At 39.3% G+C, this 13,012-nt stretch overlaps 1 protein-coding gene across 1 annotated transcript; it reads right to left on the reverse strand.

The window, feature by feature from the left end:
* CPB2 (carboxypeptidase B2) lies at positions 1-13,012 on the reverse strand. Its single transcript, XM_041407351.1, has 11 exons — positions 12,936-13,012; positions 9,551-9,626; positions 7,487-7,611; positions 7,287-7,395; positions 6,652-6,753; positions 6,010-6,114; positions 3,373-3,489; positions 2,830-2,920; positions 1,371-1,573; positions 309-393; positions 1-185 (listed from the first exon to the last, which is right to left on the reverse strand). The coding sequence occupies exons 1-11, from the start codon at positions 13,010-13,012 to the stop codon at positions 1-3; spliced, it is 1,275 nt and encodes a 424-aa protein (XP_041263285.1).

The raw sequence follows: 13,012 nt of genomic DNA on the forward strand, positions 1-13,012 counted from the left end.
TCACAAATTTTGTAGAACATGTTGAGCTATCTCTTTGACAGCAGAAAGTGCCTCTAAGCAAGTTGGCTTGATTTCTCGAGCGGGAAGTAAAAATCCGTAAGTTCCTGTGTCACGAAGCTCAAAGGTAAAAGAATATTTAATGCCAAGGTCATAAGCCCAGTCGTCGGACCCTCCAGGAGCTAAATCTGTGTGAGGAAGGGAAAATAGAAAAATTGCCTGAAGCCATAACTTTTTCTGTTCAAAAGCTGTCTTCTGATCTTAGCAAGGATATATTGTCATGTCTTTCATTGCCCTAAAGTCATACTTACAGATTGTTTGTGCACCAGCACCAGGTCTGTAAGTTTTCCAAGTTGTCCTCTTTATAGCTTTAGCTGCTTTCTGTGCCAGACTTTCCTGAAATTAAACAAAACATTATTTCCTTTAGGGCTTTGTGACCATAGTTAAAATGTACACAGTTAGAATTTACTTACAGTGTGCTCAGGATTTCACATTAGTTAAATAATCATATAAAAGGTCTAGAAAACCCAATGAATGTAGTAAAAGTTTTCAGCAGATGCCCATGCTACAGATTGCATTTTTGCTGTAGACAGATAAAAAAAGTGTAGATGGGACCTTATCCCCACTTCTGGCAGTAAACTGCTGTCAAACCATTTGTTCTCATTCATCTCATACTTTTTCTTTTCTGTCACAGTACTTAAGTCACTATTTAAGTAATATTGACAAATATGGCAGGAAAATATTTTAATTTAGAGAACCTACTGTTAAGCCATGAAGAAGACTGAAATGCCCAGAATCAGTGCACGTCTCTCTGCTTTAAAGGGAAAGAGTAACTATTCTGTTTAGAACTCCGCTGTTTTCAGTTAGAGTTTGTGCTGTGTCATTTGGTGCCTCAAGAAAGTTAAAAAAGTAAAATCCCTAGCAAAAACCTTAATAAAAGTAGCAAGTGTCCACCAGAATACCTCATTGCTTAGGTATGTAAAAGGTGTTTTCAGAGTCACACACCCAATTAATTTCAGAGTTTAGATAAACCATAAAACATAATGAAAAATTTGCACATATCCATCTTTTCAAGAGATCCAGAACAACAAGATTCTGGTCTTCTAACAGCAGCTTCAACATGTTAGATGTTGTTGATGTACAATCAATCTGGAATAAATATTTTCATTTTTCTGTAGCCTTCAGAAGCAGCTTGCTGACTTGGACACCACTAGACCAGCCCAGACTTTTTAAAGTTGTTAAGAGCATAAAGAAAAATGTAATTTCCTAATTCTTGGTCCTCACAGCACAGTGACTCCCTCATTACAAGATTGACCAAGCTGCGTGAATAGTTCTGAGATAAGTGTGAAACTTCAGGAGGTGGGAAGACTTACCAGCTCCTCATGGTCCTTGCTTCTGTTCATAGTGTAAGAATATGGAAACAAGATCATCTGGGAGTAGGAGTGCATGGTGATGTAGGCTTTAATGGTGTCTTTGTGGTCTCTGACAAAGCGAGCCACTGCTTTCACTTCAGGCTCAGACTCTGGGTAGGGTCCACAGTATATCTCCTGGCATTCAGAGTGAGATGCTCCTGGACCTTTAACCAAAGAAAAAGTGCACAGTTTTACTCCTTTACTTCTTCCCTTCTGCATTTCTGTTCATGAAAAATGCAACAGTATGAAATGAAAGAGCAGAGTATGGTGCTAATACGCGAGAAAGCATGGAGTCCACCATGCTATGGAAAGAACTTGCGTGCTTGTAGAAATCTCTGTGAGCCTACAAGGATTTCTCACCTATTGTGCTCTTACAAACAATCAAGAAAAGATGTAGAAAAGAAGTATTCAAAGACTGGATAAAAAGCTTTAGAGGAGAGGATGAATATCCTTCATTTAAAATCATCACATGATTGTGAGATCACATCTTAAAATCTAGAAGTGCTACAGGAAAAAGGCAGTTCTACATGATTATTTAATCTTGTGGGAAAGCAAACTCCAAATGGAAAGCTGAGGAAACAAACCAAAATGAAAATTTTTAAGAAAAATTGATGCTGGAACAAATTATCAATAAGATAAATAGGATTCACCACTTCTATCTTCAGAATAAGACCAAATAACTTACTGGAAGCAGTCAGGATCTTTAGGGGGAAAAAAAAGCATGTTTTTCTTGATACAACGGCCATGGATGGTTTAGCAATGGGCTAGAATGACTGAAATCCATTATAGGACTTTAGTGTCAGAACTGAGTGAAGTCAGATCTGATCTAAGGGTAACATTTTAAGGCAGCTATTCTGCAGACTAAAAAAAAAAACTTGTCAAGTACTAAAGTGCCTGCAGTAATCAAACATGATATAGTCTTCATAAGAATCACAAAGGGCCAAAAAATCTTGGTCAGCTAGGCGTTATGGAAGGATGACACCACAGTGGAGCATCTACTCAGCAAGGTCTTGGGTGACATGGCAAGGGCCACCTCGCGTTATGGAAGGATGACGCCACAGTGGAGCATCTACTCAGCTGGATAGTGCAACAGGGCTTGGGTGACATGGCAAGGGCCACCTCTTCCCTCTTTCTTTCTTCCCATCAGCAGCCACTCCCAGGTGTGTCATGGTGTGATGCAAGGAGCTCTGTTGTGCTGAGAAGAGGTTATTCCATGGTGTGTCATCTGGGGATTAAAAATCCTGAGTCCCAGAAAGAAATATCTAAAGCTGGGAAAGTTGTCACCGGTTCATCACAGATATGCAGCGCCATTTGTCTTTGTACTAGCTTCGCAGAACAGTAGATGAAAATGTTTTCAAAATCAAAAATTTAAAGGACAAAAGTGAGGCAGGGGTAGAATAGGAAGAAAATTATGTCCTACCACACCAGTGTGCATCAAAATTCCTGTTCATATCAGTACCAATGCACTTGCTGTTACCATGCGAGGAGCGGCTTTTTCTCCACAGCCGATTCTATGGAAAGAGACACACAAGCCATGTTCAGAGAAAAATACTGGAAAAGTCAATGCACCACCTCAATGATTAGTTAAATGTGACTTCCCACGTGTGCCTCTACAGTCCTGTGCTGCTGAGGACCAAGGAAGATTCTAAAACCACAGTCTGCTTGCCAGCAAGGCTGGGTGGTAAAAGGGAATGTTGGGTAGGATCAGAAGTGGTCACATTCTGATTTCAATGGAATTTGGACTGTGGAAGGAGGGCAGGAGGCATACCGTTTGGCCAGGTATGTGAGTTTAGGAGCACAAATCCAACTTTCTGTGGGGAAAGATACAGAAATTCCAAGCACAGAGTAAGAGTTTGGGGTGTGCAGTTTCAGGATTATAACTATGCCCTAAACATGCACAATGATAATTCCCGTAAATAGCAAATCAGTACCTTGAACAACCTTTCAGAAAAGGTCTACATACAGAGGGGTGGCTCCACGTGTACTCATAGCCATCCACGTTTATCACAGGCATGATGTAGAAATCAAAGTGCTCCAGAAGTGTTGTCATGGTCCGATCTCTCTCACGCACATGGATTGCCTATAAAGCACAGGGGAAACATATTAAAAGCATTTGTAATTGTTATTTTTCTTACCTTCCTGCAAAGGTACCTGGTAGAATGTATAAAATAATTGTGCAATTATCAAAGCAGTCTACCTGAGTCTATGAGGCTCATCACATCATGGAAATGGTTAAATAGCAAAGTAGCTCTCTGCTCAGAAGTGCCATGGGGAAAAATTGATACAGTCAGTCAGAAGCACTGCATTTCTTCAGTGTTAGTGGATGGGCATGAGGCAGAAATGAAGTCTATTAATTGGAAGGTTTGAGCTTTTGCAGCCTGTGTAAGTAATAGAAACCTTCCCTCCTGCCCAAAACACAGCAAACTCCAAATTAACAAGTAATATTTCAAATGGCTGCCATACACAACATTATTTATTCTGGTTGCATTGTGAGTTTAATGCAACTGTATGACAAGAGTCAGTATGATCTACATTGCTAATTTTCCTCACAGCTTATTTTGAAGGCTTTAGTGATACTGAACCTGGTGGTTGGTCCATGACAAAGAAATAAATTTTAATCTAGATGAGTGGGTTTGTTACTATTAAAATAGACTAAGTCCTTCATCATCCTTGTTTTCTCTTTATGCCTTACTTAGATCGCCTTTTTTCATTTTAAATCCTTCCTAGTTATCCTCAGGCAAAGGTCTTCCTTTGACTAAATGAGAAATGTCAATCTTTCTACAATCTTAACGACAAAATTAAATTATAAAAAGTGGACCCATTATAAAGAATGCCTAGGATTTGCTAGGGAGAGCTGATGATTTTAGTGCTTGTGTGCAGATGTGTATTAATGTCAGATTTTAAAACATTGCTTCATGAAGAGATACAGAAACAAAATTTGAATTTAAACCATGTAAATTAGATCAAAGGAATGGAGAACCTAAATGTTCAGCTTGTTACCTCTGAAAAATGCTGCAGGGACATGTCACTGGCAAAATGACAGCACAGCTGGTAATTATTTGGAGCAGCATGAAAAGGGCAAATGCATTTCTATGCAGTGGAGCCTTGCACGCTGGGATTATCAATGGGTCACGAGGTACATTCGGCTGTATCTGTCCCTAACTCCTGCAATATCCTTTCAAATGTTTTAGACATTGAGATTTTATAGTTCTGTGAGTGATAACAAAAATAAATACATGTATTATTTTTTATTGTTATTATTGTTATCATCATCATCCACATTATTTAGTTCCATCATGGCCAAATCATAATTCACATTTCAAGGACTCATCTGTGTTGTTCCTCTGACTACAGTACTCATGACTGTGAAGTCTCAGTGTCATCTAGTTTATTTTTCTGTGAACTTTGCTTTTGTGAAAAAGTAATTATAAATAATATCTGCGAATATTAACTGAGCAAAATGGGCAACCTTGTCTGGGTCAGAAGGGCCTCAGAAGCCTTTTCCTGGTCCATACCCGGGACTGGATCAGCAGCTCAGCATAAGGAGTTGAGTACACATGCCTTAAGTTCAAAAAGACCAAGGCAATGTATTTTAAAATCCAGTTGTAAATTGTGGATGTTGTTTCTTTTGGTGCACCTTTGTTCCCTCTCCTGAGCAATGTAGATAATAAAGATACTAAAGATAGATGTGGCTATTTGTCTGTGGCCACACACCAAGGCTGGTTGACCTAAGCCCTATCAGTGATTAATCTACAGGCTCAACCCATCAGTGATTTTCTAGTTTCCATGAACTGGTACTACAGCTGGATGTTGTTGGTCATGTTCTGGAGATCTGACATGAGGGTGTCACTAGCAAGGATAATATCTTCAGAAGAAGGTGGCTTATGTGGACTTATTCTCTGCAGATCCAGAAAAAAGCAGGAGCAATGAAAAACATGGAGTCAGGAGGAGCAGTAGCAGCAGACCCAGGAGTAGGTGATGCATCACAGCTGGTGGATTGCTGGTATGGAGCTGTGCCATGTCTGGAGCAGGCAAGTGTGGGGTACCTATTGCTCTAGGGAGGCATGTAGAGCAGAGCCAAGGGTTGTAGGACAGCTTGAGCTCACCCTGTGTGTCTCCTGACCTGCTCCAGGCAGTGCCAGTTGCAGTAACATGGACACAAGTCACCATGTGCTGCATGACTCTGAACCAAGATCACTCTTGCGATCCACACGGCAGTACAGACATGGCCCTCGCAGATGACCAAACATGTGCTTTTCCTGGCATGCCCTCGCCATCCCTGGCCATTCATAACAATAAATGTCTCTGTGGAATTTGCTGCAAATGCTTTGAGGTTTCTTTCATGCTTGATAATACATTTGAGCTCCTTTGCATTCACTCCCAATGACTTTCTGTTTCTCTCACACATACATACCTTTATCTACTGGCATGCACACATACACACACACTGCTATGCTTGCAGCTTAGACATAAATATCATGTGTTGGAGTAAATGGATTAAGGCTTTATGGATCCTAGAATGCAATTGGACAAAGGTAAATGGCATTAATATTTTTTGCTTTGCTTTGCAAACAGTAATCAGATGTGATTATGTACTCACATGACCTATGAACCACAGGCAAAAAGCAGGAGAAATCCATTCTCTAGCGTGGATACCACAGTCAATCCATATGGCATTTTTTGATTTTTCCTTGCTTTTAGAAATCTGACAAAAGAGAGATTGCATTCAAATGTCACCACTATAAAGGGTACCACATAAAATGGAAGTGAAAAGGTAACCAAGATGGAAGAAGAAGCATCTGTCTTGTAAGGAGAGCTCAGACTGATCCTGAGCCAGGATGCAGCCATTGGTTACGTTTGCATACAGTCAGAGCTGTTCAGGCTGCTTGCAAAGAACCAGCACAGGTACCAAGACTACAGCAAGAGCTGAGGTCAGGTGAGTCTGCCATCAGCTGTGCAGGGCAGCAAGCTGGATTTGCTTCATCATCAACAAAGGAAGGTATCCAGTATTTCATGCCTTTGCATGATGGCCTAGATGTGGTAATTTCTTTGTGACCCAGAAAGCAACCTAATCTGGTCAAATGCATTTGTAACAGTAATGCATCTTGCTAGAACAACTTTGGACCTCTAAAAATCATAAAAATAAGAATGTAGGCATAGATTTAAGGAAATGTCCAGGCCAAACCCCATCATTTGCTTACAGTAGTACTTGGAAAGTTTTTGCAGTAAGTCACAGGTGTACCTTCAGAACATAAAGCGGTCGCTTTTCATAGGATGATCCAATATATATTTTCTGGAGGAGATCAGAGTGGACTTTCACTACTGCCTCCATCCAACGATAAATCTGCAAGGGTGATGTTAGTAAGTGGATCTTCTCTTTACTGTTTTCCTTCATCCCTGAAAGTAGTCTAGACTTAAATTCATTCTACCTCCCAAAATTTTTATCTGATGGGAAAGAAAAACTAATAATTTGGCTCACCTACCACATGCCTGACTCTAATTTTTGTTAAAACCAACAGTAAGATGCAGTCACAACACAGTCCAAATGTAGCCCTGAAATTCCTGTTTAGTTCTATTTGTTTAAATTGTTATTGATTTCACGTTTTAAATATTTACATGTTTGTTTTGTGACTTCATTTTGCTTCTCTATTTACTGCCTTTGAATGATAGTTTGAGGCAATGCATGTATGAGAGATTTTGTCTGGTGCTTCTTTCTATCTCTACGAAAGAAATAGATACAATAAATAGAACTCTTAACTGTGCGATACAGTGGTAATTATTAACTGCTGATGATTTCTTTCCCTTTATATCCATTCTCAACCATGAGATAAATTTCACCCTTTGCATCTACAGATGTTCACAACAAAAACAGCTTACTTCTTTCATTGAATGGTAGTTTTCGTAGTATGAGGAAGATCCACGAGCATTGACTGTGTCATTGACAGTCTGTTGTTCAATAATTCCCTGAACATCTCCCATCAAGACTCTGAATAACAAAGGAAGAGCACAACTTCCTGTTAAATAAATGACAAACAACTTTACAGAATCATTCATGACAACAAATAAAAAATACATACTTGTGTTGGATGGTCAGTTTCCTTAACTGAGCTTTTATGTTATTTATGCTGGATGCCCTGACATAGAAATGGACTTCTCTGTCCTTCTGGATGTTTTCAACCACAACAGGTTGCCAGAGAATGACCTACAAAGTTTCCAAAAACATTTTATTTTTTTTTTACTGAGGAAAGAAAAAATATTCTTACTAACATTTAATAAGCATTTTGAAAATAATCAAAGCATATGTTTTCAATTTAAGAGACCGCTTGTAACAAGCAGTTTAATGTTCCTTGTGATGTGTAGCATTCTGCTACTTCTGGAAGTGAAATGTGTGTATTTAAGAAAGGTTTATAATGACTTCTGCACAGAAATTCATAAATCAAGAACAAAGACATGAACATAACCTTTTCTGAGATAGTATTTCTAGTATAATAGATATATTTAGCTGGTTATTATGTTACATGTTTTCAAGTCTGCTGAGAATTATTTTCCCTGAGGGCACTTGGAGAATTAATGAAGATCAGACCAGTCTTTGTAGTTATTGTATTCTCTGATGACTTTGATCAGGGAGGAAATAAGTGCCAGAAGGGGTTTGAATATAAGTCAAGTTGAAGAAGCAATACAGAGATTAGAAATTGGAGAAAAGTAAGAAAATTAGACTGTTCTTGGTAAAATTAAATATTTTACAATAATAAAATCAGAAGCCAGCATATTCAATAAAAGACTGAAACTTCAGAACCAATAATACAAAAAGATCTGGGGGTGACAGTTAGCAGTAAATTAGGCGTAAATTTAGAGTGTGAAAAAAGTCAGCATAATTATTGGATGTATTTTTAGGGCATAGAGCATGAAGTCACCAGACAATAGGGTTTATTTTTTTCCTTTACGGTTCAGTTGTACAAAGATTATTGTTTGAACAATAAATGGTAACCATTAAAATTGGTTGGGAGGTACTGTTTGTGTTTACGCTTCCCCTTTCCTTTTCTCTTTCCCTTTTCCCTTTCCCTTTCCCTTTCCTGTTGCTATTCCTGTTCCGGTTTTTTCTTATAGCTTCCCCAATTTATAGTAATGGAAACAAATTGTCTGGTTTATAACCCATGAAAAATATTTGGTTTGCATATTCCCATAAATGACTTGGAAGAAAACACCAGAATGCCTCTCTGCCTTGAATGTGCTGCAGCTCTTCTTCCTGACTTCTTGGGGCTCCTGTGTACAAGAAAGGAGAATCACAGTAGTAAATAAAAGATGGAGGAGCGGAGGTTTATACTGGTACAGAAAAAGAGATGTATATGTGACTTGACTTGTGAAGGTGGAAAAGAGCAAGGAAGGTTATCAAAACCTTTCTGAGAACTTAAGGGAAGAATTAGAAGATGCTAGTAGGGACAGCGTAAGGATTTTGGGGTGGGCGTAAAATGAATAGGAGCCAAGAAAGACAGAGAAAGACTGGGTGTAAACACCTTTAAAAGCTCTCAGTCATATGAAACCCATCCTCAATCATCCTGTAAATTACATTGATTGATGGAATGGTTACACCTTTGTTGCAGTGTTGACTTCAGATTTGGAGGGTATGATTGGGTGATAAAGATGTCTCAGTTTAATTAAATGCTCCTTTATCTAATGAAAGATAGAAGTAATAATAATACAAAAGTATTATTTAAGATATTTTTATCTTCTGGATGCTACCTTTAAAAAAAATACCACGAAAACCAAGTCCTGATCTTCAAAGGTGTGCAAGCCATATATAGGTCATGATCACACTGGTCAAAAGTGCTGAGGTTCCCTAGCAAATGTATTTTTACTTACTGTGTGTTGGTGTTTTCCCAGTTTTGCAGTGCCTTAATACACAAAATGAATTGCAGAAATATGAGCTCCAATATAATTCATTACTGAAACATTATGTAAACACATGTAAACATCTGTAAACCAGAAGGTTGTGAGAAATTAAAACCAAGAATTTCCTGAGCTGATGTATTAGAACAAATGAATGGAAGTGGACTAGATATTTCTTATGAGAGAGAAGCAGTATTAAGGCACTTGGGGGGAAGATTTGGCTAGAGTTCAGAGACACAGAATAATCTGTTCACCTCAGTGGTGTTCAGTAAATCCTGAAGAGCTTCAACTTGTTCATCAGTTTTTGGGAGAGCCCACAAAACTTCATCCCTGAAAAACAAAGGTATTTAGGTAAAGCGCAGGTTCTTGGAACATCTCCAATTCATGCAAAAGGGAAAAAGCAGGCTTGGCTCTCTCATCTTCCCTGGCTTGGGTGCCATGAACCCAAAGACAATCCAGTAGTGAAGGTGCTGAATCTGGTTCCAGTTTCTGCTTGTACCAATCAGTAAAATCCATGAAAGAGATGGTGGAGGGCTTTGGTAGCCAATATTTACTGCTGAACACTGAGATTGCTCTTGGGAGCTGGCACCAGCACCACAGCCACCAGCTCCAGCTAATCCACAGTGCAGCAGCAGCAGTTGAAAACTCGCTGAGAACAGGAAGATGGCTCTCCTATTGTCCTCTGAGTTTCTCAGCCACCATTCAGCAGAGACATCAGCCGTCCCAGTCTGCCAAAAGCCCTCACAGGTTTGGCAAAAGCCAAACATGATATTTTGTAGATGTGCATTCCTACTTCAATGGAGTTTTTCTGGTCTCCTCATTTGTGTCCCTCTGCTGGTATTGTTTCAGATGGTCTGCACCACTGTCCTCCCCATCTTTGCCCAGTAATTTATATTCCCCTTCTATTTGAAAACTGTGGTCTGGACATGCTGTACATGACTTGGTGCTTCCCAGCTACTCCATGCCTGACACCACTCTTGATGACAGAAGTAAAATTCACTTTCTGGAAAGAAAAAACCAGTACTCTGCATTAAGTCCTGATCATCAGTGTCCTGCAAGTCATGCAGTAAAAAATTGCATTGGATAGGTAATTAAAATAATTTGTGTGTGTGTAGAAGAAGGAGACTCAGGGGAATGTCAGACCCCTCTTTCCATTTCCTGGGCTGGGTTGGCTCTCAGCCATCTAATCATGTGGAACTGGTGGCACTGTTTAAACCAGGCATGATCAAAGTCCCTGCCAGCCCTGTCTGCAAAGACTGTCCCGAAAAGAAAACAGGCAGGGCTCTCAAAACTAAAGTTTTCAAGCAGCATAACATGATTGTCACAGCTTGTTGCTGTGACTGATTTCAAGCAGAAACCTGACAGCATCTGGCAACCAGGTGATTCATCTTTACTTTCAGCCAGGCTCCAAGCAATCGCTGTTGTTTCTTATGCAGAACCAACAACATGCCAACCTTATTTTTGCCTCCACCACCATTTGACAGAACATCAAAAAACAATCAGGGATAGGCAAGGTGGGCACTTTGCCTGTTTCTTTAGTGCACTCTGAAGTGTATGTTTGAGGCTACTTTAAAAATGAATGTCTTCTCATAGCTGAGGGAGTCTTTTGACACAGGAGCCAAAAAAAGGCCTGCTGCATCTGGTTTCATTGCATGATTCCCACAGCCTGAGAGCACCATAATGGAGAAGCTGATGTGTACTTGTATCCCACTGTTTGTTGCACAAATATTTCATCCAAGTGTGGTAGGTACTGAACAGGTGTTACAATTCCTTCCTAGCTCTTGTGATAAGACCTGAGTGCACTGAATAAGCTGATCAAAATTCTTAGTTTCCCTGCAGTTCAGTGTGGCAAGTATTAACAGCCAAAACTGTAGTTGTTGCCCTTCTCAGTCCCCCTGCTTTGATTTGGCATTGTACCCTCTTTCATCTGTCTTCTTTCCCATTCTTTGTAGAAAACACCCAGACAAAAGCTTTAATTATTACCCTTATACCAAGCTCAGAATCAGCCCTCTACCCCCAGTTTCCTTGCCCTACCTGCTGTTCCTATATAGCTGAACCTGGTCATCTCAAATACCTCTTTTCTTTCTGTTCTCATGCCCTCTTCCCTGATTGCTTTCAGCTTGTCCTTGAAAAAAGCCTTCTCATTCCTTCTTCCAGCGTTCTGCCAGAGTCCCACTGGGCTCTGTCCCCGTTTCCCATATCTTTTTCCTTTCCCTTTTACCTCTTGGTGGAAGTCCAGCTGCCATCCCCATACTACCTTACTCAGATCTTACCCTGTGAGTAAGTTACATTTCAGTTAATCTTAGATGGGTTTGATATCTTCATCTGAGCTGGGCAAATCTTAATAAAGAAACAGGCACTTTAGGGGTTGGGTTAACCTGAGCTAATTTAGATGTGTGTGCTAACCTGAAATGAATTGCCTTCTAAATCCACATATTTTTCCCCACTAGCTGTACAGAAAGGTGAAGGGGACTTGTTCCTACACAAAGCTGTGTAAAAAATTCAGTCTGGTCAGATGAATCTCATTATTTTAGCCATTTTCGTAACTGGGGCTGGGGGGATTAGGCTCCTGCTTTCCAGTGGGAAGCACTATATTCTTCTTTAAGAGTCAGATATTCAGTGTTCTATTTAAACATGAAATAAATAAATCTTCAAGTAGCACAGAGCAATATTGTTCCACTGAATTCACGTAAAACCACATTTGTTTCCCCCTCCTTTAACCCTCCCACCTCCATAGCAATCCACAACAAAATATGATTGCACCACAAAGGGAAAGGAAAGACCCTCTTTTTAAGGCATGAACTCAATGGTGGTCACCTCTCACAGGTCTGCAGAGTGGTGCAAAATCACAGAAGGGATACGAGAAAAAATTCACATTTTATTTGTGTAGATATTGTAGTTCTGGGAGGAAGTTGCATTTAATCCTAGGTTGTTCAGCTTTGCTTAAAATCACCACATGAGGAGCTTATCCTTTTAGTTCTACTTATTAAAACATTTCAGGTTTTAAACCAGTAGTACATGCAGAAAATAAAAGCTCTTTGCCTGTCTTCATCTCTGACATATGCTCTCATGTTTTAAGAAAGCATTTGGTTTCAGGGCATTTCTGAAGTTTATCAATAGGTAACAATAAAGCTGCTCCTGAAACATTGTACAAATACCAAATGGTTATTCAAAAATGATTTATGCCTGGAAACAACATCATAAAAGCTGCTTTGGAAAGAAAACAGATTGTTAGCACTTTCTGAAATGGTTTCTCTTTCTACCTCAAGAAGTAATTCATTTAAGATCTTGTTTTAAGGCAAATGAAGCAAATTATTTTTCCCATTAAGTTTCAAAATGCCCTTTATTGGCATTCAAAAGTACTGAATGAACAGAATTGATTTGTACTTAGACCAAAGAGAGTAGTCTTAATATGATTAAAAACACAGGATTTATGGATGCAAAGAAGACTTAAAATAATTTCATTTCCCCCACCATCTTTAAGTTAAATTGAACCACGTATCCAATTACAAGGGCAATAAATATATGTCAGCCTTTGACAAATGTTTTCTCATGCAAGTTGGAATTATTTTGCATCAGTACTTTCCCTGTCCCACACACCACACTCTAGAACACCCAGTAGCATAAGTATATCTTTACCTTGGAATAGTGAAGACATGCTTCTTTGGAACCAAGATAAAAAAAGTAAAAAAGAACAGGTAAAACTTCATCTTCAT

This window comes from Onychostruthus taczanowskii, unplaced genomic scaffold (genome assembly GCF_017590055.1).
Source record: "Onychostruthus taczanowskii isolate IOZ18803 unplaced genomic scaffold, ASM1759005v1 scaffold26, whole genome shotgun sequence".
NCBI lineage: Eukaryota > Metazoa > Chordata > Aves > Passeriformes > Passeridae > Onychostruthus > Onychostruthus taczanowskii.